The following is a 25,480-nucleotide window of genomic DNA, read 5'->3' as shown; positions in this document are numbered from 1 at the left end:
ACAAATACTGGAAAGGTGAATCTCTTCCCCTAAAAACATTCTACAGCATAGTTAGCCATGTGCACTAACTGCTCGTAAGCTGCAGTCATCTTCCAGAAAATAACTTTAAGGAGCTGTCAGTTCAAATCATCGAGTCTAAACTACTTAAGCGTGGATGGAACCTTTAAGCTTCTGTTGAAAGCCAAAGCAGCAAACAAGCTTAGAGGTCTGTAATCAGAGATGCCAGGCAGCAAGACAGCTTACAGGCTTGTTTTATATGCACCAGAAATACGTCAGCTCAAGAAGCATCACGGTGTGAGGCAAGATTTCCTGCAAGAATATTTGAGTTACCTGGAGCCTGATTTTTATAATCCTCCCTGGTACTTCCAGCAGCCACAACAGACCATAAAGCACTTGCAGAATACTTCAGCATTCACCTGACATGCTTTAACACAAGGAACAAACAAAAAGAATGATCTAGTTTGGAACTTGAGGAGTTACCCTGCTCCAGAGCTAGCAGGATGCAAGAGGAGCCAGAAGGCCTAACTCCAGTGCCAAATGTAGCCCAGCAGCATCACACATCCTCTGGGAGACGCAGCTTGGCTCGGGAAGCTCGTCAGGCAACGGAGAGCCACGGCTGGGATCCACGGAGGCAGCTCCACGTGGCCCCAGAAGCTGCTGCCACCCCGCCCGAGCCTGCTGCAGTGCTGCAGAGTGCTCCAGGAGCAGAGCCCTGCTGCTCAGGCTGGAATGCAGCGGGGTTTGTGTGAGCAGCTCCGCAGGCAGTGCGGCCGCACGCCGCGAGCGAGCAAGCGCGGTTGGGAACAGACGGCTACGTGCACACGCCACTTTAAGAAAAGAGTGAAGCCTTTTCTTAAAGGCCTCTTTATTTTTCAATTCCTTCAAAACATAAATTAATTTAAACAAATCAGATGCAAAACACCTGCATTTTAAATTCGCATATATTTTACTGTATCAATCACAGCAACCTCATACAGTAAGATACACAAAAATAGAGCATGGTATCACTTCAATCCAACACAGCTTTGTACTACAGGATTCCATGACATATATACAGAGGACTTCTCTATTTCAGAGCAGGTACAGGCCCTGCCCTGGTCACCATAAAAATTACGTGGCATCACAGTTTTAGTTATTCACTGTAGTGTGAGGAGCCGTATGGAAATTGAACTGGTGAACTAGGAGATACACTAGAGCAGCCAAACAGGCATGAAACTGCAGAAGGTGAACAAAACCCAAATAACCACCAAAATTAAAACCACCCTTAGACTGCGTTTTAATAGTAAAATCGTTTTTAAATTCTTCACTATATACATAATGTATCTACATTTGTGTCATATTTATATATATATATATATATTTATAAAAAACATACAAGATTGAAAACCTTAAAATCATTCACTTAAACAATATTCACCCCAACCTTCAGGGTCAGCAAGGCAGTACTTGCCCTTGACATTATGCTCAGCTGCAGTCCCTTGATTCAGAATTTCCCTGATTGTTAAAAACACTCTGTTCACTTTGTTTCTTAGTGCAAACTGGACAGTAACTTATTGTTCTCAGCCCTCTGTAAGACCCAGGTTTTATCTTATTTCCATAATGCTTCTGACACCCAGTTATGGCTAAAATGATTTTAGCTATTTTACAACACTAGCCTATGTAATTTTCCCCTCTACCTACCTGAAGCCCCCCCACCCCAAAAAATGTGAGACAAAGGATCATTCATGCATGTTCCTGTCACACAGGGAGCGATGGACACTGGAGCTGAGAAGCCTAGACTCTAACAGTGATTAAAAACCCCAAGGTGAATCATTTCAGTGCAAAGTGGACTACAGTTTACATCTCAGCTAGAGTTCTTTACAGATATTTTAAACACATTTAATTCTGCACATCAGATTAGGTTGCCTGATACTTTGTGCTAACTAGCTATAGTTGGAATAAGGGAGTTAGGATTCTTAGGGGTTTTCTTTTAAAAGAACTAAAGTCTATTCATAACCAGGTGGTGTTTGGGGGTCAGACTGTACAGAGCCCAGCAGGAGGGAGCCCTGGCTCTCAGCCAGGGTTCCCAAGTGCTACAGCAAGAGACAAAGGTTATCATCTGATTCACATCCATGACTGATGGGGTCACTTGAACAGGAGTCACAAATGAGCTCTGATTTTTAACCAGGCCAGTGCTTTACTTGCTGGACTACACTACAGACAGACTGGCAGTGAATTTGGGAGCAAGCAGAACATTGATACTTACAATTTCCATAACCACAAAGAAAAGCGTGCACTGAGAGCAAAACCCTGCAATTCTGAGACAAGACTCCACTCAGATGAGCGCCAGCCTTATCAGAGGGAAAAAAATGTCAGATTAAAACCCAAGAACTGATCAGAGCCAAGAACATCATTCTGCCACAGTGGCTATAATAAGCTATGAAATACAGTACAAGGAAAAACAAAAAGTCACCTGAACGAATAACCCAGAGAGACTTCATAGTTATAATGATTCTACCACTTTTAAGAACTCAACATTTTAAATATTTATTAAAAATAAACTGTTTCCAAATCACCTATTTACAGTACAAAGAACAGCATTTAAACCATGTGCAACAGAAGGAAAACGGACACTCATCTGAGGGGACAACACTCCAGGCATCACCTGAGTGACACAGATACAGGATCACCTCTTTGAAATACCACACAGAGAAACCCAGAAGGATGATGTTGGCAACAACGGAAAATAAAGCACACATTGTCCAGGTTCAGGTTATGTAAGCTCGAGATAAACAACCAGGAGAGAAGGGGAGAAGGAGGAAACAAAGACAAAAGGAAGAGAGGTTATGGTGTTTGCATTTTGGAGATCAAGAAATGCAGACACACATCAAAAAATAGTCCTTGTTGGCAAAACAAGCCATTCTCATATTTCCTGCACATTTTGAAGTCATACTTTATCAAAAACTGGCAGTGGTTTCATCACTCATAGAAAACAAGAATCTTAATTCTCTGATTTTATTTTCAAATACTGCCTGGTTTTATTTGGCCAAGATATGATATAATAGGAAGGTATGATGTCACTTTTTAAAAATACAACAGCTGCCAAGTTTTAAGGAAAAATGTGCTCTTCTCCCCCATGTAAGTTAAAAAGCAATGCTCATTTAGGAGTTACCTAAACTATAGCAGCATGAAATCGAATGGATCTGCAGCATCTGTGAAGCCACAAAAATCAAGAACTGGCACCTGATCACTGAACCATGGTTCCAAATATCTGGACGTGTGATTTTGGCAAGAGGTCAGTGTGGAGTCAGAACATTAGTTAGGATAGCCCTTTCCTCTCCCCCTTCCCTTCCCTTCGCAAACAGGCTCACGCAGTCTATCTGTAAACCACGTGGGACAGCTGGGACGATTTGTAGTTCAGCTGGTTGTTGGGCAGGAACCTGTGCAGGTCGCTCTTCCTGCAGCACGGGTCGTAGTAGTAGGCGCTGAGGCAGGAGTCGCACGAGACCTTGGAGCAGAAGGTGCACGTGTTGGCCGCGCCCGAGCGGTTGCAGAAGCCGCAGCGCGAGGTGCCCGAGGCCTTGGACTTGGAGCCGAACTGAGCAGCTCTGTCTTGACTCTGAGTCTGTGATGTGTACTGAGATTTCTCCCTCAGAGCCGAGGCAGGAGACAAGGCGTCGCTCGGGAGCGCTTTGATTGAGTAGGAGCTCTGCTTCACCGCCGGGTACTCCTGCCTCGAGCCGAACAGGCTGTCACACTTCTGGCACACGGCAGCGCCACAGGGTATGCCACAGTTCTGGCACTTGGAGGAAGCTGTCTCTTTGGCTAGGTGGGTGCGTTTGTGGTAAACGGGGTTGGCATCGCTTTTTAACAGCCATACATCAGGCTTAATAGCGTCTTGTCTTTTAAAATTTAACACGCTTCTAGAATCAGGGTCAGTATATAAATCTAAGTCCTCTTGAGCAGAAAAATAGGAGCTGTAAGGGACATTTGTTCTTAGCATGCCATTGTGATGAGAGGAAGCTGGCAAGTATTCATCTGAACACCCGTGTGGGGAGCTGGACATGGTGAGCAGAGAGGGCGACGGACGGATAATTTCGTCTTTAATGTCGTCTTCCGCATCGACCAAAATGGGCTCCTTCCTGAGGCTCAGCGAGCTCATCAGAGGTGGTTTCTTGCTCTCCCAGTAGCTGTCATACGCATCCACTGACTTGGAAGGCTTGCTGACCTTTGGCTTGTAGTAGTCCTTGGAGGCGCGCTCGCTGGCGGATTTCTGGAGCACCATGCGCGCCATGGACGCGTTCAGGCTCTCCTTGCACTCCAGGCGCCGCCGCATGGCCTCCGAGCAGCCCCGCACGTCCTCGCTGCTGCTCCTGCGCTCCTTCACCACATCCACCTCGGAGTAACCCTTATCCTTCACCTGCAGGTGGATCTCCAGCAGCTGCTCACATTCCACTTTGGCCAGGAAGAGCTCAAATGAAATCATTTTCACCTGAATGGCGTCGACCTGCTCCTTGAGCTTGAACGTCGTCCCCAGCTCCTGGACGTAGCCCATGTAGCTCAAAATCTGCCTCACGTCGTCCTCCGTTAGAGCAGACTTCACATAATACACAAAGGGTCCAGTGTAGGTCTGAGGGGCCCGGGGGGAATGAAAGGAAAACTGGGTTACAAATTCAGTGGTGGACTAGATGTTCAGATAATTCAGCGACAGAGACCATATAATTAAATACAACAATAACGACTCTGAACACAGGCAACCGCCTTGGCAAGATGAGCTCCGTTTCTGCATCCCTCCCGCTCAGCAGATGGAAATTCCACATGAGGGAAATTCAAAGTAGGAGAGTTTTCATTCAATTTAAAATCCTGATTAGCATAATGTCCTCCCTGGTGATTTAAATCGCTCTGCTCTGCACTGACATCAACTTTAATGCATACCGGACATGTCTGAATTTACAGAGTCTACCATGAAAGGCAAAGAGGCCAGGATTTGGGAACTACCCCACACAGGGACAAGCTGCAGCTAACAGGAACTCAGAATTACTGCAGGAGTGCCAAAGTCCAATTCAGCTTTAAATATACTTGAGGTGCACCCTTCTTTGTGTACTGTCACTACACAGTTTCAAATGTTAGCTTTATTTAATTTAATATTAATTCAAAAACTCTCCACTAAAAGAGCCCCAAAAGCAGAGACATGAGTTTCTGCAAGCTGAAATCCCCTCAGCATCTGGCACACCTGAGGGATGTGCTTAGCCCAGTGCAGCCTGTTCTGAGTGCAGGCAGGAGCAGTCTGCCCAGCACAGGCAAAACATAAACCACCATCAGGAACCGAGCGCTGACAAGCAGATCAAACACACTCTGAAAACAACTCCTTTGCAGAAGTTCCTCCACCATTATTGTACAACTTGTGGGAACCTCAGCAAAGCATCCACTTGAACACAGGCCCTGGGTTCCATACTTGTGTCCAGTAACAGCTGTGGCAAGACAAATCAAACTCAGTCAGCTTAAATCCAACTTGACCACTCACCATAGTGAAAGCCTCTCCAAGTAGAAATAAAACAATGCAGCAGGGGAGGCTGAACAACAACCTTAAATAAGCTCTTCTCTGATTTTATACACATTCTAATTGCAGAAAGTGCTCGTGCTTCTGCTCTGGGGATACTCTCATCAGCACAAACTTCACTTATTTCACACGGGAACTTTCCTATGGCTTCTGTTTACCTACTGTAATATACACATATACATACATATATAAAATGCTACAAATGGAAAAAAGAGAAGCCTTTAAAGGAAACAAATGAAATGCCTGCACAGAAAGAATAGCAAATCATGTTCTCACTATGGCTACATAAAAAGTCTTACCTTAATGTTTTTGAACTCCTTTTTCCAGGGGTACAGAAAGAGATTAATCCCAACTGTCTCAAGCATGTTGAATGCATTATGGAGACAATGTAAACTTGAGGATTTCACAGATCTCAGTGAGTTTTCAGCCATCTCGTAAAATTTTATCAACCGGAATCTATAAAAGGGATCAATTTTGGGAAGGCAAAGTAAGGCTGCTGCTGCCACTCGCAAGTACTCATCGTTAATAGGACGCTGCTTGTTGTCAGAGGCATTCAGTTTGCATTCGTGGAACTGTACATACTTCCTAAATAAATCGTCTTTATATTTTGTATCCATTGAAATCAGATTTTCCCTCGCGCTGGGGGCAGCTAGCTCCTCTCTTCCATGGTGCCTTGGCAGTGGGTTGGGTATCTGTGCTAGGAATCTTCAGCAATGGCAGCTGTCCTGGAATAAAAACTGAAAACAAACACAAGTCAGCCCAGGTGCACAGAGCCAGCCACGCCTGCCCCTCGGGGCTCTGTACCAGGCTCACAGAGCTGCAGCTCCCCACAGCTCTGCAGGACTCTGAAAAGGCCCAGCAGCCACAGCAGTGCCCCTGTCCTGCTTTCCAGGGCCATTCCCCACTCCTTTTCCAGGTCCCTGCCCACTTTGCTCATTTTGTGAAAGCATCTGCTCTTCCCCCTCACCTCTTGTGGCACAGGACTGTCCCTAGGCTGGGCAGGTTTGTTGCCTTTGCCTTTTGATTTCTACCATTTTCAGTGACATTCCTGCTGCTGGCACCCCAGTGCAGCTCTGCAGCCACCTCCAGAGGACCCACTCCCGACTGCTGCAAGGCACAGCCCAAATTCCAGCTGCAAACACCACTGGGATCTTTCTGGCAAGAAAGCTACACCTGCCACCTTCAGCTGAGTTATGGGACTGGGTAACAGCATTCCTGTGCTTCTGTCCTGCATGCTTCTGTTTGCAGGGACAGCTGGTTTTATGGATATCCTGATCTGCAGTTTCAGAGCACTGAGCTCACAGTGAGCTGAAGTAGCTGGTGATGAATCTCCCAAATGCTGCTCTACCAGAACCAAGGCAATTCACAGGCCAAGACTCCATCTGCAAGGCCTCAGGAACTTGTGATCACAAAGCAGACCACAGGCTTTACTACATGGAAAGACAAACCAGCTCTTGACCTGAGGGGAGAGGAGCTGGGAGAAACCAGTGCACTGTTTCAGATGCAGTCAGTGTCAAACAGCATTTCAGAAAAGACTCTTCACCCAGTATTAACTGCAGCTGCTAGCACAACAATCAACACTCGTGTTAGAGGAAAATTACTTCCCCACTGAAGGAAAGGAGCCAAAACACAAAACACCAGCAACCAAGAGGCCAGGGAAACAAACAAACAACAAAACCAACAGCCTGGCAGTTAACATTCCTTGATGAAAGGCTGTGCTCAGAGCCAGCCCCGTGTGGGGAAAGTTAAGCAGCAGTTCAGCTTCTCCTGCAAGGCACACGCGCTCCTGTCAAGAGACAGGCTGTGAATCACAGGAAATGTGGAGTGCTAAATTAACATCTGAGCATAAGGGCCAGGAGCAGTCCCTTCCCTCCCCACGTTCCTCCGCAAGTTGTGCAGGATGAAGTCTGTGGACAAAGACAGCAGAGTCTGTTCCTTGGCAAGAAGAGCTGCACAGGAGAATTGCAGAGAGAGATCTTTGTCTGGCACGTCAGCAGAACACCCCCAGGACACGGAGTGATCCTGTGCTGGCAAGGAGCTGCACGCAGCACCACAGCTCTGCCATCCCCAGTGCCAACAGGCACCAAACACAGCTCCTGGCCACACGGCAGGGTCAGCGAGCCCCAGGTGACAGGAGAGCCCTTCCTCGAGGCTCCCAGAGCCCCTGCAGCCCTGACTGTGCCCCGTGCCCCGCACCCGAGCCAGGGCACCGCACACACTGCCAGGGCACAGCCTGGCAAGCCTGCCAGGGTACAGCACACAGTGCCAGGGCACAGCCTGGCAGCGGTGCCAGGGCTGCAGGGCACATCACACAGTGCCACAGCACAGCCTGGCAGGCCTGCCAGGACATAGCACACAGTGCCACAGCACAACCTAGCACCCAAGCCAGCTGCAGGGCACAGCACACAGTGCAGGGCACAGCCTGGCAGCGGTGCCAGGGTACAGCACACAGTGCAGGGCACAGCCTGGCAGCTGAGCCAGGGCACAGCACACAGTGCAGGACACAGCCTGGCAGCGGTGCCAGGGCTGCAGGGCACAGCACACAATATCAGGGCACAGCCTTGCACCCGAGCCAGCTACAGGGCACAGCACACAGTGCCAGGGCACAGCCTGGCACCCGAGCCAGGGCTGCAGGGCACAGCACATAATATCAGGGCACAGCACATAATATCAGGGCACAGCATGGCACCCGAGCCAGCTGCAGGGCACAGCACACAGTGCCAAGGCCCAGCCTGGCAGCCCTGCCAGGGCTGCAGGGCACAGCACAGAGTGCCAAGGCCCAGCCTGGCACCCGAGCCAGGGCTGCTCCAGCACGGAGCCGCGGGCAGCACGGCCTCCCCGCGCCGGCAGCCCACCCAGCAGCACATCCATGGTTACAGGCTCCGCAGACTCACGCTGCGAGCAGGCACGGATAAATATAGGTTTGAGCAGCTCCCCGGCTGCCAGAACGCACGGGGGAACGAGGCTGCTCTGCTGCAGGGTGCTCCCCCAAGGGCCAACGCTGCCCGGGGACGCGGGACCAGTAACTGCTGACCAGAGTCCAGCGCCGGCTGTGGAGACGAGCGAACGTTCCCAACCACGTCCCGGGCCGAGCGCCCCGAGGGAGCGCGCTGCCGCGAGCACGCTGCCCGCGGGCTCGGCCCGGTGTGCCCCGCTGCCCGCGGGCTGTGCGGAACCCCCGGCAGCAGCGGGCCGAACCGGGCCGAGCCCGCCCTGCTCCTACGCTGCACGCTCCTGCCCAGCGCTGCCGCTCCGCCGCGCCGGGGCCACGAGCCGGACACCGCGGAGCGGCAGCCGCGGGGCCCCGCGCCGCTCGGCCGCCCGCTGCCCGGACACTTGTTGCAGAGCCCCGGGCACGGCCTGGCCTCCGCGGCCCCGCGTCCCGACGCGCTGACCCGGCAGAGCCGCGCAGGCCCGGCCGGTGCCGCGGACGGAGCGCGCCCGCCCTCACGGCTCGGGCAGGGCCGCGGCGGCGGCAGCGGCGGCCCGGAACTGAACGGCGGGGCGGGAGCACTTCCGCCGCGTGACGTCATCGGGGCGGGGCGCCAGGGGCGGGGCGGCCCCCCAGGACCGCTCCCCGGGGCGAGCCGGGAGAGAAGCGGCCGTGGAACGGCGGCGGGGCTGTGACACCATCGGCCGTTCGGCCACCGCCGTGCCCGGAGCGGCGCAGGGCCGCCCCCTGGCGGCGCGGCGGAAGATGGCGGCGGGCGGGCCGTCGCGGGCCCCGGAGCGCCGCGCGGACCCGCTGTCCCGCCTCACCTGCCCCGTGTGCCTCGAGGTGTTCGACAGCCCGGTGCGCGTCCCCTGCGGACACGTGTGAGCGCCCGCCGCCGGGCCGGGGCCGGGGCGGGGGCTGCGGGGCCGCGGGAGGAGCGCGGCTCGGGCCCGCCGGGGCTGAGGGCAGGCGGGGGCTGCGGGCGCTGCTCTGCGCCCCGGCGGCGGGGCTGGGCAGCGCTGGAGCGGCCTTGAAGGGAGAAAACGAAAAGGAGAGCGGGGGGAAAGGAAGCCGGTGTTCTTCCACTTTAGCTTCCCGTCTCCCCTGAGGAATGCGGGCGTGGAGCGGCTGGACAAGGGGCAGCGGCTTCACCGTCAGAGGGCAGGCTGAGCTTTGGATGTTGGGATGAAATCGTTCCCTGGCAGGGTGGGCAGGCCTGGCACAGGTGCCCAGAGCAGCTGGGGCTGCCCCTGCATCCCTGGCAGTGCCCAAGGCCAGGCTGGACAGCACTGGAGCAGCCGGGACAGTGGGAGGTGTCCCTGCCGTGGCAGGGGTGGCACTGGGTGGGCTTTAAGGGCCCTTTCAGCCCAAACTGTTCCATGATTCTGTCCAGAAGCCGAGGGCGCAGAGCAGCAAGCAGTTCTGGGTGTGACAGCCTGGGATGCTCCGTGCCCCGGTGCCAGCAGCTCCTCTTACCCTTCCTTAAGGAGTCTGAAGCCTCTGTCAGTGTTTGGGCAAGGGCAGCGGGCACTGCGGGTGCCCACGGGGCCGTCTCACCGCCTGCTCCTTTTCTCTCTGGCAGCTTCTGCACGCCGTGCCTGCAGGAGTGCCTGAAGCCCAAGAAGCCAGTGTGCGGGGTGTGCCGCAGCACCCTGTCACCCGGGAGCAGGGCTCTGGACTTGGAAAAGCAGATTGAAACCACAGAAACCACTTGCAACGGCTGCAATAAAAAAGTATGAAGTGTTTGGAAATTCAGTACGTGAGATGTGTCCACCTAGGGGAAAACAAACTGCTTCCTCCTCAGCTTTCTGTAAAATCAGGTCAAAGTGTTTGTTCTGATATGTGCTGAAGGTGTGTGATATAGGCAGCACCCAGACATTAACATTCTTTCCACAGTTTTTTGTTGTTACCTCTCCAGGAAGTGAATTTCAGATGAAAGCTCCTGATTTAAAGTCAGTGAGGCGTTGCTGCTGTGAGCAGGGCTGTATGGTGACACAGACAGCACAGTTACAGCTCAGCTAACTGCAGTCTCAGAAGTTTTCTGCTTGTCCAGCTGAAGTGTTAGCAGCTTCTGCTTTAACCCTTCTGCTGAAAGCTGCTGGGGTCCCAGGTTTGCTGCTGTTGTTTGAACATGTGCAGGAGGTGCAGGAGGTGTGAGCTGCTGTGCTGTTTTCTCTGCACAGATGTACCTGTCCAAGATGCGCAGCCACGCAGCCTCCTGCTCCAAGTACCAGAATTACATCATGGAAGGTGTGAAAGCTGTTACTAAAGAGCCCCTGCACAGCACCAGGTAACACCTCTGCTCTGAAATCCTGGGCTTCTCTGGCACAAGAAAGAATTTTGAAGTAAAAGCGGATTTTAGCACTTTGCTCAGTTTGGGTGCAGATTTTTATGTAGTTAAAAGCTGAGCCTTGATCCTGCAGCTGGCTGTGCCCAGGTAAACTCTGCTGCTTCTGCTTGGACATCTCTAAGATCAGGGCATTCTGTAGATGCAGCTGGTTCTTAAAATACCTTGGTCTCCTGGCTGCACTCAGCCACAAGGGAGGGAAGAGGGAGCTGGTGGCAGTGCACTCCTGTGGGTGGTGCCCTGGCATTTGAGGAGAAGGTGACAAATGGCACTTAGAACATTTGCAGAAAATCTGTAATTCAGTCTAAATATTGAGTTCCCTAAAATACCGTTGGGAGTATTACAGACTGATTGTTAAAATTAGCTTGCCTTAATTGCATACATCTATTATTGCCCTGAGTAATCTGTATTTGTAATTAACCTTTTCTCCCCCAACCAGGAGCTTCCCGAATCGCTTCACCTTCCCCTGCCCCTACTGCAGCGAGAAGAACTTTGATCAAGAAGGGCTGGTTGAACACTGCAAAGCTTTGCACAGCATGGATGCAAAACAAGTGGTAAAAAAAGTCTTGGTGCAAGAATTCCAGTGGAGTCTGGTCTTAAAGCCCTTTGAAACAATGATTTAGAGAGGTTTGAATGAAGTGGGTGTAATTTCTGCTGCTCAGTCGGTGTGGCTGTGCTGGTCATGCCTCTAAGCCTGCTGTGGCTCTGCTGTCACCTTTCAGTGGCTCTCTGGTCTCCACACCCCCTGCAGCTGAGCCACATCCCCTTCTCATCCTTGAAAAATGGCACACCTTCAAAGTTAATTAGGCACAGCAAAGCAATAAAATATAATTTCAAAAAAATGTCAGACATTTAATTTCCTCCTTGTTTTTCCCCTTGTTTTCAGTAAGGAAGTACTATAAGCTGTTGGGGGAAATGCTTGCAAAAAAATACTGTATCACTCTAGTAACCTGTCTGTGGTACTTCCTCTTATGTAAGAGGAATTGCAAAACATGGAACTGAATTGGAAACTTCCATTTTTCTGGGAAATTTTTTGGAATTCCAGATTATTCAGGAAAATAAAGTTCCTTTTTTCTCTTGGAGAGAAGTGAACTTTGCAGAGGAGACCAAGGAAGCTTTCCTGCCACTGTGAAATAAGGCTGAAATCTCCTAAAGCAAGAGGCTTTAATGAGTTCTGATTTTCAGAACGTGGGAGAAGAGTAAGCCATTCCATTTCAGCGATCTAAGACATGAATTAAATTTACTCAGGGTTATCTGAGGCTTTTGCATTCAATGTCCCAGCAAGTTCTTGGCCATCACTTTGCATACAGAGCAGTGACAGCACAAGCCCTCAGCCCCACTCCCCCAGGCTGTCCCTGCCCTTCTGCTGTCAGCATTTAAGCCCTGCAGCATTGGACCTAACTGGCTGTTTTTCCTCGAAGGTGTGCCCAATCTGTGCCTCAATGCCGTGGGGGGACCCCAACTACAGGAGTGCTAACTTCATGGAGCACCTGCAGAGACGCCACCGCTTTTCCTACGACACCTTTGTGGTAGGTGTTCCCTGCCCTGCAGCTCCCTGGGCACTGCTGTCAGTGTGCTGGCTGCCAGGGCTCAGGGGCTGCAGCTGCTGTGCTGCCAGGGCCCTGAGCAGCGTGGCTGTGCAGTGACAGCGTGTCCTGTGTGCCCAGGGGCTGCAGCTCCTCTGCTGCCAGGGCCCTGAGCAGCGTGGCTGTGCAGTCCCTGTGTGTCCTGGTGTGCTCAGGGCTCAGGGAGTGCAGCTCCTGTGCTGCCAGGGCCCTGAGCAGCGTGGCTGTGCAGTGAGAGTGTCCTGGTGTGCCCAGGGAGTGCAGCTGCTGTGCTGCCAGGGCACTGAGCAGCGTGGCTGTGCAGTGACAGCGTGTCCTGGTGTGCCCAGGGCTCAGGGAGTATAGTTCCTGTGCTGCCATGGCCCTGAGCAGCGTGGCTGTGCAGTGAGAGTGTCCTGGTGTGCCCAGGGCTCAGGGGGTGCAGCTCCTGTGCTGCCAGGGCACTGAGCACTGTGGCTGTGCAGTCCCTGTGTGTCCTGGTGTGCCCAGGGCTCAGGGAACTGCAGCTCCTCTGCTGCCAGGGCCCTGAGCAGCGTGGCTGTGCAGTGAGAGTGTCCTGGTGTGCCCAGGGAGTGCAGCTGCTGTGCTGCCAGGGCACTGAGCAGCGTGGCTGTGCAGTGACAGCATGTCCTGGTGTGCCCAGGGCTCAGGGGGTGCAGTTCCTCTGCTGCCAGGGCCCTGAGCAGCGTGGCTGTGCAGTGAGAGTGTCCTGGTGTGCCCAGGGGCTCCAGCTCCTCTGCTGCCAGGGCCCTGAGCAGCGTGGCTGTGCAGTGAGAGTGTCCTGGTGTGCCCAGGGAGTGCAGCTGCTGTGCTGCCAGGGCCCTGAGCAGCGTGGCTGTGCAGTGAGAACATTTCTGCCCTCTGTTCCAGGATTATGATGCTGATGAAGATGATATGATGGCACAGGTTTTGATGCGCTCTCTGCGGGACAAGTGATCCAGGCAGAGGATTTACTGCAAACCCAAGCTTCCACGAGGGGGAAATGCCCAGCATCCTTGCACTTCTCCCTGCACATCCCAAGATTAACTCAGGCATCCAGAAGTACAGAAGACTTTAATCCTATCTCAGTTTTAAATCCTGGTTTGATATTTCTATACCATCCACTCTTTTGGTATCATGGTCTCTGACATTCAGCCCCATTTTTCTACTTGCTTAGACTCAGTTTCATTGTAGATCAGCACGTGGGAACCAAGGCTTTTTCCTTTACCTATGCCTATAGGTTTCTTTGGAAGTTGTGTTTATTTGACTATCTAAAATCAAAAACATTCCAGATGGAATGGCCTGAACTAGTTAATAAATATCTTCCCAATCTCATTTACATATCTCAAGTGATTGTATGTGAGGTGTACTGGTAGCTCTGTTCCCCTTTAGTGAGACTTCAGGTGCTAACTGTAACTGTCAGACCAGCTCTCATTTAAGTGACCTCTGATACCTGTGATTCCATCATGTTTCCCAGTGTTTCAATCCTTACAGGCAGCCTCCCAACTGTATGGAAAACATCTTCAGTATCAGTGTTCAAACTGCAAACTTTCCTAGGAAATCTTTGCACTGTGTAAAAACTAGTTCAAAATACTTCAGTTCTATGCATGATGATTACTTTCCTCCATACTCTTACTATAATTTCTAGCCTGGAAAATTATCTTTAGTGTTGGTCTTAGTTAAAATGCGTAATTTTTTAACTATATTAGCAAATATTAATCAAAATTGCTGGCTTTATGATTAAATTGGTGGGTTTGAAACTGGTTTGCTAGTGATTTTAAGCCTTATGCTGATAGGGGAATTCAGAAGGTTTTTTCAATACCTCGGCTTTCTATTTAAACTGAAATTTTCATACATGTTCTTGGGTTTTCCATCTCTCAAGGCAAGCTGGTGGGAAACTTACGAGTAATTCATAGTGCTGGCATAGTACTTCCTTTCTGCATCACAGATTTTATCAGGTATTTTGAATTCCTGTTCTTCATTGAAATGTTCCTGAAGTGGCTGAGGCTGTGCTTGGATTGTTTGCCATCTGTGTGTGTAGAGCCAGGTGCAGCTTTCAAGGAAAAGTGAAATGCAGCCCTGAAGGCAGGACAGTTGCAGCCCCTCATCAGTGGATACTCTGTGTTCAAGCTACACTTTTACCGTGGAGATTCCTTAGTTTTAATGTGATGCTTTCAAGAAGTTCACAGTGGAGCTGCTGAGATCTGAGGCACCTGACCAGAACCTGTAAATCAGTGTTGAGATTTCAATGCAAGCGTTGGAATTGGAGCAGTGGGCCTGCACCACCCGGAACTGAGTGCTAATTAATTGATTTGAGCAGTCAGCTCCTCCCAGCACTGCCTTACCCTGACGATAATGAAACACAGTCCAGCTAAAACCTCGTGATTCAGCCAGACCTCGGGCACCTCTGTGCCCCTGGGGTTTGTGTTTCTGAGCTCTTACCCTCTCACCCTGAGCCCCTGGGAGCCCAGTGCTGCGGAGCCTCCTGGTTCTGTGGGGAAGGTGCTGTGTTTGGGCTGGTTGTTGTAGTGCCTGGCCTGCAGAGAGGTGCTGGGGGCTGGATGGGGATCTCTGGGTCTGCTCTCAGTGCAGTTTGGGATGCCCATTGCCAGGAATCCAGATTCCTGCTTCTGTTCTAAGTGCACTTCCATGCAATTCTGATCAAATGTTTAAGGAGCATTTAGAAGCTTCCAAGCAATTACTTTGTCATGTTTTTGACTTTTGAGGACAAGTTACAAATAAAGGTCATTTAATTTATAAAATCCTACCTTTGTGTCAGCTCTTGTCATTTGTTCCTCATGTTCCTTTGAGCACCCGGAGCGTTTTCCCGACTGAGACTCCCTGATTGATTTAGAGGCGCTGGTGAGAGGCAGCTGTGTGCTGTGCACAGCCTGCACTCCTCTCGTTCACGTGGTGGAGAAGCCTGGGAGCAGAACCAGCCAGTTCGGGCTCCCGAAGGTGAGTGTCCCTTCCCGAAGGTGAGTGTCCCTTCCCGAAGGTGAGTGTCCCTTGCCAAAGGTGAGTGTCCCTTGCCAAAGGTGAGGGTCCCTTCCCGAAGGTGAGTGTCCCTTCCCGAAGGTGAGGGTCCCTTGCCGGGGAGGGCGCAGCGCTGCCGGGGCTGCTCGCGCCTCGTCAGCAGCTGATCCTGCAGCCGCCCTGTGGGATAATGCAATCGGGCCAGCCCGAGCTGTGAAATTCCCCGTGTCTGGCACAAGGAGTCAGCCCGAGGAGCGCAATTAGCACACAGAGACACAATGGGAGGAGCCGGGCTTGCGGCTGAGCTGTTCCATCAAATTTGTCTCCGGACAACGAATGGTCTTAATAGTTCTGATAAATTTTAGTCAGCATTAATTTCCTAATGCACAGGGGTTGCTTCATGTGGAATTGCAGCGCTAAATCCCCATGGTCTCCTTAGGCTGGGGGATGAGATCTTGCCAAAGGGTAAGTGCTGCATTCCAGGTTTCCATGTCACCTGACTGAAGAGAGAACAGCAAATTTTCTTCAAGGCCTTTGCCCAGCTGTGCTGGACACTCGCTGGTGAGCCCACCTCACAAAGGATTAACCAACCAAGGCTGTGCTAAGTCATGCAAAAGCAAATGAGGGATGTGTTTGCAATCCTAAAGCTTTTCTTCTGTTTAAATATACTAAAAATTACAGTGCAGCATTTGCCTGTTTTGGGGGTGGGTTTTTGTTTGTTTTTCTGACATACAGCTTTGTGTTACAGTTGCATTAGTCTGTGCTTCATTCAATTTCATGGGCAAGTTACATTATTCTCTGGGTGGTACAAATGAGGACTGCTGAAACCACTATGAAACTTGCTTTTCCTTCCTTAGTCCTTCCCCAAAGCTCCAGAAAATACTCAGAAAATACTTAGAGAAAAATTGGTGTCACTGCTACCGGCTTAGAGCTCTCTTCTGGTTCTCACATTTATTCTGTCTTTACAGATGCTGGGCTTTAAAAAAATAATTCCGTGCAGCTTCTGGGGGCTGCCCGAGTGCCCCGCGCGGTGCGGGGTCCCTGGCCAGCCCGGGTGCCGGGGATGGTCCCGGAGCGGCGGCGCCTGCTCGGGGCTGCGGACGGCAGAGGGAGGTCTTGCATCTCGGAGAGCGGGCTCCGGCACCGTGCTCGGCCCCAGCCGCTCCGCCGGGCTCAGCCCCGGGCTGCAGGGGCTTCTCCAGCCTTGCCGTGAGGGTTCTCACCCCGTCCCATGGCCAGAGCGTCTCCTTTTCCCACCACAGCCTCCCTCGGCGGGAGGAGCTCTGCTCTGCCGCCAGATATTCAAAATGCTTCATGGAGACGTGGGGCCAGGGAAGTAAAAAGAAGAGTTTTCAGCAGAGTTGTTGCTCTGGAGGTGGTTGAAGTGTATTTGTGAGCTCCTTGGGCCAGTCCTTGTGCGTCTGGGACTGGAGCCGTGCCACGGGCTGCTGGCAGGTCTGCTCTGAGCGCCTTGGGGCTCAGCTGGTGGTGAGGGTGGGACGGCCGAGAAACTCACTGCCACTTCCAGCCCATGAAGCACTGCCGAGCCTCCCGTCCCCTGCGTCCTGCTCTCTGTCCCCCGTCATGCTGGCCCACAGGCACAGGTACGTCAGGTCGCTTTCTCCCTCGGTCTCGTTTTTTTCCCCTAGCACAGGCAAGTTTCCACGCGCAGTGGTTGGAACAGATCTGATTATTACCATTTCAGAAAGAACAGAAAACCACCTCGCCGTGTTCCCCGTGCAAGTGTCCCCGCTGTGACCACATCCGCGGCAGGTGGAGGAGTGCGGGGGGGCACCTGCCAGGGCCGGGGGGCACCTGCAGAGCCCCGGCCCGGGGGGCAGCGGCCAGGGCCGGGGGGCACCTGCCAGGGCCGGGGGGCACCTGCAGAGCCCCGGCTGCCGCCGCCGCCCACCCGGGAGCGGCACCTCTGCCCCCGGAGAACGGGAGGACCTGATCTTGGTGATTTGTACCCCCCAAGGCCTCTGGGGCACTTTTCCCCCTGAACTTCAGGTGATCCAGGGATGAGTTTCGCAGATAAACACCTGCTGAAAGCCGAGGGATGATGCAGTACCAGAGCACATGGCTGCAGGGGAAGAGTTTGCAAATGCGTCTGGTCCGGGCAGGATGCGCGTGGCCGGCAGGACAGGCTCTCCGAGCTGTTCCTGCCCTGAGGAAAGGCTGACGGTGAGCTCAGGCCCTGCGCCGCAGCCGTGCCAGTGGAAAGCTTTGCTCCCACTTCTGCATTTCATGTCGTTGTGGCTAAACAGCAAGATGCGGTCGGCAGGGGCTGGCGCAGCGGTGCGCGCAGTGTGACGGTGAGTCACGGGTGGCCCAGCACGCGGCCCTTGGCCGGGTGGCGGGGCCGGGGGAGGCATTCCCAGCAGGACCTGCTCCTCCTGCGGCAGCCGCCAGCAGCTGCCTTGGCCCGGAGCTGAGCGCGGCTCTGCAGCAGGTGGCTGGAGCCGTGCCTGAGCCCTTCCAGGGGGAAACCCCCGCGGGAGCCCGGGGCCGGCACGGGCTGGGAGCGCAGGCAGCGTGGTGTGACTGCTACATCTCTGACTGGTACACCTCTGACTGCTACATCTCTGCTCACCGCTGCCCAGCGCCCGCCAGCCATGCCTGGGCACCTTGCCGTGGGCACACGGCCCCTGGGGAGAGGGGAGCCACAGGGAGCGTGTGCCTCAGCGGGGTTTTGTGGCCCGCCCTGCCCAAGGAAAAGAGTCAGGGGAAGGCAGCAGGGAAGAGAACAGAGAGGTTGCTGTGGGGACGGCTGCGCTGCCCAAAACCTTCCCAGCAGGAAAGAAAATGTGTCTGGGCAGGTGCTCCTGACCCCTGGCAGCGGGAGGGAGTCACCGAGGGCTGTGCCGGGTCCATCCCGCTGCTCCAAAAGTCTCTGCCTCTTCCCAGAGGATTACTAACCTGGGAAGCGTGCTTCACCGCAGGGCGGTGTCCCAGCGGGGCACGGCAGAGGTTTGTCCCACCCTGCACCGCAGCCCCCAGCCGTGGGGAAGGGGAAGGACGGACAGGCGGCAGGGCCGCGGGATCGCCGCCAGCGCCTTCCTCCAGCCCGCACGGCCGCTCTGCCCGCGTGGGGCACGGGCTGCGGGTCACTCCACCTTCCGCCCCCTCCGGAGCACCGGACCCGCGGGAGCACGGCCCGGGGAAACGCCGGGAGACAAGCCGGGAGCGGCTGGTGCAGCAGCATCACCAGCGGCGCTTCGTCCTCCGGTACCGGGCGGGCAGCGCGGCCGCACCGTGGGAGCGGCCCCCGGCTCGGTCCCCTCAGCACAGCCCGGCTCGGCTCGGCACGGCCCCGGCGGCGGGGCCGACACCTGCCCGTGCCCGCCCCGTCCCCCGGCCATTGGCTGCGGCCCCGGGGGCGGCCCCGCGCCCGCCCCCGGCCCCGCGCGCATATCAGCGGGCGCGGCGGCTCCGCGGCCCCGCGGCGGCGGCGGCACCGGGGCTGCAAGATGCCGCGCTCGTTCCTGGTGAAGAAGCACTTCTCGGCCAGCAAGAAGCCCAACTACAGCGAGCTGGAGAGCCAGGCCGGTGCGTGAACGGGACGGGACGGGCCGTGCACGTGGGGCGGGGGTCCGGTGCGGGATCTCCCTAAGGCTCCACACAGGAGCGGGCAGGGACCGACCGGCTTTTCCAGGGTTGCGGATTTGTTTGATTTCAATTTCGTGCGTCTCGTGGCGCGCGATCCCGTGTCCCGGGATGCTGAGCCGCTCCCTGGTGCCCCGGGGATGTCGGTGGCTCCCTCATGGGGTGCACTTGGGTGCGTGGGGAGCTCTCCGTGCCGGTAGCGGGCGGGAGCGTGGGGGTCTCTTCACCCCATCCCTCGTGGCGAGGCGGGCGGGGGCGCGGGGTCCCTGTCGTGCGAGGCCGGCCACCTTTGCCCCGGGGCGGGCTGCGGCTCTGGGCTCCCGTGGGGGGGGCTGGAGTCCCCTTTGCTCCTTCGACTCGGGGGTGCGGGGCGAGGGATGGCCTGGGGTGGGGTCCCTCTGAGCCCGCGGGGGTGGGCCGGGCCCCGCCGCCCCCGTTCCGGGCGCGCCGCGCTGACTGCCGCTGCCTCCCGCAGTTCTGGCCGCCCCGCTGCTGTACGAGACGTGCCCGCTGCCCGTCATCCCCCCGCCCGAGGTGCTCGGCCCCGGAGCCTACTACCCTCCGCTGGTGTGGGACGCGGGGCTGCTGTCCAGCCTGTTCCCGGGCGGCCCGGGCAGCGAGGCTGCGGGCGGAGCGGCCCCCGCCCTGGACCTGACGGCGCTCTCCAGCGAGGAGGATGAAGGCAAGAGCTCGGGGCCCCCCAGCCCGGCCTCGGCCCCCGCCGCCGCCGAGCGCTTCCGCTGTGCCCAGTGCGCCAAGGCGTACTCCACCTTCGCCGGGCTCTCCAAGCACAAGCAATTGCACTGCGACGCCCAGGCCAGGAAATCCTTCAGCTGCAAGTACTGTGAGAAGGAGTACGTGAGCCTGGGGGCTCTCAAGATGCACATCCGGAGCCACACGCTGCCCTGCGTCTGCAAGATGTGCGGGAAGGCGTTCTCCCGGCCCTGGCTGCTGCAGGGCCACATCCGGACGCACACTGGTAACGTCCCCTCTTGTCCCTCTCCCTCCCTCCCTTATCGCCTCCCGCTTCCCTGCTCCGCTGCCCTAGCGAATCGGCGGGCCGGGTGTTATCTGGGGAGATAAGGGCTTCCCAGACCCCCTTGGCACATCTCTCTAAAATGTCCTTTAAATATCCTCTTGGCTGGAACGGAGCGCAGGGTCAAGGCCCAGCCTGTAAATCTGCGCTGCTGCTGCGAGCGCGGGGCCAGTGACATAAAGAGGGGCTGTGAGACTGCCGGAGCCCCCCTCCGCGCACTGCCGTGCCCAAAGCATCCCTCCCAGCCGGGGCAGAGCGGTGCTGAGCCCGCTGCAGGCCCGGCCCGGCTCGGCACGGCCCGGGCAGGTGCTGCAGGCACCTGTTGGCGCGGGGCCGGGCGCGCAGCTGCAGCCCACCCCGCGGCCGCCCCGACAAAGCATCTCCCGAGCATCCTTTGTGGGGCCGTGGGACGGTGTAATTGTGACTTGGCACTGATTTCACACCCTCTTAACGTGCTAAAGATGATGGCTGAAGGAAGCCGGGTAGACTTAATTGTGCTTTCCAAATTGAGCATACGCATTTGTTTCCTCCAAAAGAGTCTTTCTGGGAGGAATTCGCCCTGGCCAGGCTTTGAATGCGAGCCGGGCAGGAGAAGGGGGAGCGCAGGGCTCGGCAGAGGAAATAGCTGCACTCACCCTGGGCTGGCGCCTCGCAGCCGCTGCCTGCTATGATATAATTAACACACAGCGCTCGGCTTTCCTGCCGGCCTGCGGCTCCTCCTTGGCTCCGCGCAGCAGACGAGTCTCATGTCTTCGTTTGTCTGTGCAACTGCCGTGCTGCTTGCAGATGTTTCCAGCATTAATTTTCCGCGGTTCGTAGGGAAGGTTTTTCAAGAGCGTACAATTCCCAGGCTGGCCGTTCTCCCCCAAGCAATGCGGTACATAGCCGGCTTTCCCCGAACAATAACAGCCAGCACTTCTTTTCACTGTGCTCCGCACAAACTTTGGCTAATGAATGGCTCCTTCTTTGATATTCCCCATGTGTTGATGCACTGGTTAATTGGGAGCGTTTCTCTTTGTCCCATAGGTGAAAAGCCCTTTTCCTGTACACACTGCAACCGGGCCTTTGCTGACCGCTCTAATCTCCGCGCCCACCTGCAGACCCATTCAGATGTAAAGAAGTACCAGTGCAAAACCTGCTCCCGGACTTTCTCCCGCATGTCGCTGCTCCACAAGCACGAGGAGACAGGCTGCTCTGGCTCTCGCTGAGGACTGCGCTCCCCGGGCCTCTCTCACCACCAATACCCCTATTATTACTAGTTTCTGTAGGAGTAGTTTCCTCCATGGCCATTGCAGTGTGCACCGGGCGGGACGCTGCTCCTCTGGCCCTCGGGACCCTCACACTCCTCACCTGGTGCCTCCAGTGCAATGCAAGAGCCCGATCCACGAAGGTTGGAAGGGACCCGTCAGGATCCTCGAGTCTAATCCCAGCCCTGTGCAGGACATCCCAAGAACCCCCCGTGCGTGCCTGAGAGCCTTGTCCAAACCTTCTGGAGCTCGGGCTTGGTGCTGTGACCACTCTGCCATCCCGGCAGCCGGGGTGCGAGTGTGTGAGCCTGGGGGCTCGCGGTGCTGCCCCAGCCCCTCCCTCGGCAGGAGCCCCCCGGCCAGAGGCACTCGGCACCTCGCGGGGCTGGACCTGCACCTCGCCGCTATTGAACAGCCGCCGTGTAGCCTGGGGGGCTGGGGTTGGATTTTTTTTTTTTTTTTTTTTTTTTTTTTTGTAACACCATAACCACTTGGTAACTTTTAAGAACCAGTATTTTTTTTTTAAATGAAGGACAAGACACTCCCCCCGTACCCCCGAGTGTATATAACCCGCCTGTAGAAGGTGTAACTATGCAATAATACAGTATCCCAGTAGTTGTGAAGCAGCTGCTTCTCCCCAGCACAATGACAATTTGCAATGCCTGCGAGATTAACAGTGTCCATGAAAGGCAGGGGTAGCCATTTCAAACCCCAGCCCTGTTTACAGAGCAGCTATGCACTCAAGCACCTGTTAATATGACTCTTAACAACTGCTTTTCAAGAGAACTGTGACTAATAGCAGGCACTTGTCAGCTGATACAATGGTGGCCTGTCCCAAGGCCGTCCATCGACAGGTGTGTGCCAAAAGCCCTATTTATGGGTATTGACAGGTGCCTCCTGAATGCATCTTTCTTTGGACATTGTTTTCACGGAATCATTACAAAGAGGATGTTTACATTTCAAAGGTACACTGGTATTTATATTTTTGTGCCACAATTTTGTACTGATGAAACTTTTTATATAATGATATACAATTTATTGATATTCAATAAAATCGTTAATTTATAATAGGGTTTTGTGGCTGCTTGGGCTGAATACGCAGCTGTAAGGGGGGAATGCTGGGCTGGGCTCTCCTCGCCCCCGCTGCTCTCGGCTCTGGCTGCAGGTGACCAGAACGTGGCATTTGCCGGAGGGAACGTGTGGAGCAGCCAGGCCGGTCAGCTCCTGCCAGGGCCGGGGCAGCTGTGCCGTGGGGTGGGCTGGGGCTGCAGACACCTCAGAGAAAGCACAAGAGCTTGCCGTGTCCCTCCCAGCCTGCTCGGGTGCGTGCTGGTGTCCCCACGGAGCTGGGGCTGCAGGTGGCCCTGAGCACGCCCTGGGGAGCAGGTCCGTGCCCAGCCCAGGGCACTGTCCCCCGGGGGTGGCAGAGCAGCCCAGGGCACTGTCCCCCGGGGGTGGCACAGCAGCTCAGGGTACTGTCCCCCGGGGGTGGCACAGCATCTCAGGGTACTCCCCCAGGGGTGGCACAGCAGCCCAGGGCACTGTCCCTTAGGCACTGTCCCCCGGCGGTGGCACAGCAGCTCAGGGCACTGTCCCCCGAGGATGGCACAGCAGCTCAGGGCACTGTCCCTTAGGCACTGTCCCCCGGCGGTGGCACAGCAGCTCAGGTCCCTGTCCCCCCGGGATGGCACAGCAGCTCAGATCCCTGTCCCCCGGGGGTGGCAGAGCTGCCTCTGGCTCTCGGCAGGACCCCGAGCCTCTCCAGCTCCAGCTGCAGGTGTGACCCGGTGCCGGTGGTGCGGCAGCAGAGCTGACACATCCCATTGTCACCGCAGAGCTCCGGCACAGGAGGGGCTGTCCCAGCCTGGGGGGCACCGAGGGCCCCCAGGGGTACTCCAGTGTGCAGACTTCCCCCACAGCTTTCCCACAGTGAAGCTCCCGGTGCCCCAAAGCACCTGCCTGCACCTTCCCAGCCGGTGCCTCAGAGACCACAGCCAGGCTCCCTGCCTGCCTCCCGGGGCTGGGTTTGTCCTGCCCGCGTTTCCCTGCCAGCTCCCGACACTCAGCCAGGGAATAAAGGACACCCTCCTCGGGCTCTCATCCATCCTGCATCCCGCGGGGTCCGGCTCCCTGCACCGAGCCTCTCCAGGGCCAGCTTGGGGCAGGAAGATGTGTGTGGCTGTAAAAGTCAGCAGAGCTGCTGCTCGGCCCTTCTTTAATTAAGAGCTCACCCGGTATAAACTGACTTTCCCAGCCGAGTTGGACTCATTACTCGATTATTAAGCAGGGCAGGAAGTTTTGGGTTTGCTCTTGTGTGTGCTTTTCTTCCTTTTCCCAACAGGAAGCGGGGGAGGGGCACTAATTACTTTCAGCTTTCCATCCATAAAATCCTGGAGCCGCAAAAGCAGCTAAACAGTTAAAAAAAAAAATAAAAAAAAAAGAGAGAGACGAATTTTGGGAAGGGACCACCTGCAGGAGCTGGAATGGAAAGGAGGGTCGAGCAGTGGGAGCAGCAGCCCCCAGCCCCGGGCTGCCTTTGCAGCAGGGTCCCGCACGGCCGTGCCTTGTCCCCACCCCGTGTGCCAGGCCTGTCACCACGCAGGGACCCCCCGACCCCTTCCCGTGTCGCTCAGGCTCTTGCTCCATCCCGCACCGGACCCACCGGGGACCCCTGCCAGCTCCCTCTCAATGCGCTTCCACTAACATCGGTCCGGCCGGCGGTGAGAGCTGTGAGAAACCTCCTCCTCAGCGGGCTTTGCTGCTCCCGCTTGTGCTCCTGGCTTTGTCCAGCGCCGGGCTGGGACGCCAGGCTTTCAGAGGGAAGCTCTAAACCGGGTGGAGAGCAGCCTGGGCTCCACTGGCAAATCCCGCTGGCATTCAAACACAAATGCAGCCTTAAAACACTGGGGGAAAAAAAGCAATGCTGCCTGCTCTGAATCACAAAAGCACAGCCCACTGGCACTTGGGCTGCTGCGGCATCTGCCTCTCGCCCTGCCCAGCCCGTGTGCCCCGGGGACGCGGCTCTCAGGTGCTGTCCCGGTGCTCGGGCCGCCCCCGGTGCCGCCCAGCTCCGGACCAGCTGCTGGCCGGTCGCACGGTGATCAGCGTGCTCCAGATCGCTCCTTTCCGGGCCAGCTGCTCGATTCACTACTGCAAAAATATTTCTTTTTCTCCTCCTGAGGGCTGTTGGGGTGAGCAGAGGGTGGAGGAGCATGGCCAGGCCCCCCCGGGCATCTCCACACGCGGGTGATCCTTTCTCGGCCCCTGCAGCGCTCTGGGATGCAGAGATGCCCCCGGGAGCCGGGCCTGAGGACGAGCGGCAATTCCTTTTTCACCTCATTTTCTGCAGGAAAGCCGCGAGCAGCACCCCGGCAGCGGTGCCCTGCCCTCGGTCCCCGGCGCTGCTCAGCGAAGCCGGGGGGCCGCGCCGAGGGCTGGGCAATTCCCCCTCCCCGTTTAACGCCCCAGGAGCCGAAGCCCCCCGGCGGGCCGGGCCGGGCACGGCTCTGGGGCCGAGCGGGGGCAGGGCAGCGGCGACCAGCGAGGAACCATTTGGTGACCACCTTGCGGGACCATCTGCGGCAGGCTGGGGCTCAGGGCTGCAATCAGGCTCTCGGCAGGACTGGGGGACGTGCCGGGGCCGTGCCGGGGCCGTGCCGAGCGTTTGAACTGCGCCGCTCCATCTCCACGGCGGGACTCCAAACCAGCACGCACGGCCCCTCAGCTCCTGGAGCCCTTTCAAAGGCTCCAGGGAAACCGCAAAGCGCCTTTTCTTCCCCGAGGGGACTCGTGCTTCCTCCTCCCTGAGCCGGTGTAGAACTGAGGGTGGTGGGAAGCCCACCGTGCCGTGGCAGGCCCGTTTGGAGACACCGGGCTGAAAAGGGCTTCAAGGCTCCCATTTGAAATATCCCATCCTGTCTGCAGGCATCTGGAGCAGTCCAGAGGCGATGAGAAGGAAAGAAGGAGGATTACACCCATCTCTGCAAAGGCTAAGCTTCATCTCCCCAGTCATTTCGGGGCTGCAGTTCCCAAAATTTCCTTTTTCACCCCTTTCTGTCCCCATCTCTCCCAAGGACAGGCACAAAGCACACCTGGTCCTTGTGCTGGGAGGGTGAAGAGGGGCTCTGGGACCCCCAGAATGCCTCCTCCCACCTCCAGAGCAGTAGAAGGCAAAAAAAAAAAAAAAAAAAAAAAATTCCACTTTCTTCTCGTGTCACTGCAAAGCTATCTGACAGAAATGTTCTCATGAT

The 25,480-nt window shown here is 55.6% G+C and overlaps 3 protein-coding genes across 4 annotated transcripts; 2 read left to right on the top strand and 1 right to left on the bottom strand.

Annotated features, from left to right (window-relative positions):
- Positions 1-828: 828 nt before the first annotated feature.
- On the bottom strand, positions 829-7,716 carry SPATA2 (spermatogenesis associated 2). Of its 2 annotated transcripts, XM_041478476.1 has the most exons (3): positions 6,122-7,716; positions 5,839-5,995; positions 829-4,609 (listed from the first exon to the last, which is right to left on the bottom strand). In XM_041478476.1, exons 1-3 carry the CDS (start codon positions 6,154-6,156, stop codon positions 3,356-3,358), a joined length of 1,446 nt encoding a protein of 481 aa, XP_041334410.1. In that variant the 5' UTR covers positions 6,157-7,716; the 3' UTR covers positions 829-3,355. The 2 variants fall into 2 exon arrangements, with proteins under 2 accessions (XP_041334410.1, XP_041334409.1); XM_041478475.1 differs by having other exon boundaries at positions 5,839-7,716.
- Positions 7,717-9,206: 1,490 nt separating this feature from the next.
- Positions 9,207-15,132, top strand: RNF114 (ring finger protein 114). Its single transcript, XM_041478518.1, has 6 exons — positions 9,207-9,355; positions 10,057-10,207; positions 10,658-10,764; positions 11,261-11,375; positions 12,243-12,350; positions 13,257-15,132. Exons 1-6 carry the CDS (start codon positions 9,237-9,239, stop codon positions 13,320-13,322), a joined length of 666 nt encoding a protein of 221 aa, XP_041334452.1. The 5' UTR covers positions 9,207-9,236; the 3' UTR covers positions 13,323-15,132.
- Positions 15,133-18,766: 3,634 nt separating this feature from the next.
- SNAI1 (snail family transcriptional repressor 1) lies at positions 18,767-22,298 on the top strand. The gene is made up of 3 exons (XM_041478588.1): positions 18,767-18,890; positions 19,423-19,926; positions 21,010-22,298. The coding sequence occupies exons 1-3, from the start codon at positions 18,812-18,814 to the stop codon at positions 21,189-21,191; spliced, it is 765 nt and encodes a 254-aa protein (XP_041334522.1). The 5' UTR covers positions 18,767-18,811; the 3' UTR covers positions 21,192-22,298.
- Positions 22,299-25,480: the final 3,182 nt, after the last annotated feature.

Source organism: Pyrgilauda ruficollis, unplaced genomic scaffold (genome assembly GCF_017590135.1).
Source record: "Pyrgilauda ruficollis isolate IOZ18807 unplaced genomic scaffold, ASM1759013v1 scaffold45, whole genome shotgun sequence".
Classification (NCBI taxonomy): domain Eukaryota; kingdom Metazoa; phylum Chordata; class Aves; order Passeriformes; family Passeridae; genus Pyrgilauda; species Pyrgilauda ruficollis.
This window is presented reverse-complemented; position numbering and strand designations above follow the sequence as displayed.

Bases quoted from the DNA above. Each gene is read 5' to 3' on its own strand.
- SPATA2 (XM_041478475.1), bottom strand. From the start codon at position 6,156: ATGGATACAAAATATAAAGACGATTTATTTAGGAAGTATGTACAGTTC. The intron at 4,610-5,838 runs GTAAGACTTTTT...CGGGCCCCTCAG, and splicing joins AGGAGTTCAAAAACATTAAG to ACCTACACTGGACCCTTTGT.
- RNF114 (XM_041478518.1), top strand. From the start codon at position 9,237: ATGGCGGCGGGCGGGCCGTCGCGGGCCCCGGAGCGCCGCGCGGACCCG. The intron at 11,376-12,242 runs GTAAAAAAAGTC...TTTTCCTCGAAG, and splicing joins GCATGGATGCAAAACAAGTG to GTGTGCCCAATCTGTGCCTC. The intron at 12,351-13,256 runs GTAGGTGTTCCC...CCTCTGTTCCAG, and splicing joins TTTCCTACGACACCTTTGTG to GATTATGATGCTGATGAAGA.
- SNAI1 (XM_041478588.1), top strand. From the start codon at position 18,812: ATGCCGCGCTCGTTCCTGGTGAAGAAGCACTTCTCGGCCAGCAAGAAG. The intron at 18,891-19,422 runs GTGCGTGAACGG...TGCCTCCCGCAG, and splicing joins CGAGCTGGAGAGCCAGGCCG to TTCTGGCCGCCCCGCTGCTG. The intron at 19,927-21,009 runs GTAACGTCCCCT...TTTGTCCCATAG, and splicing joins CCACATCCGGACGCACACTG to GTGAAAAGCCCTTTTCCTGT.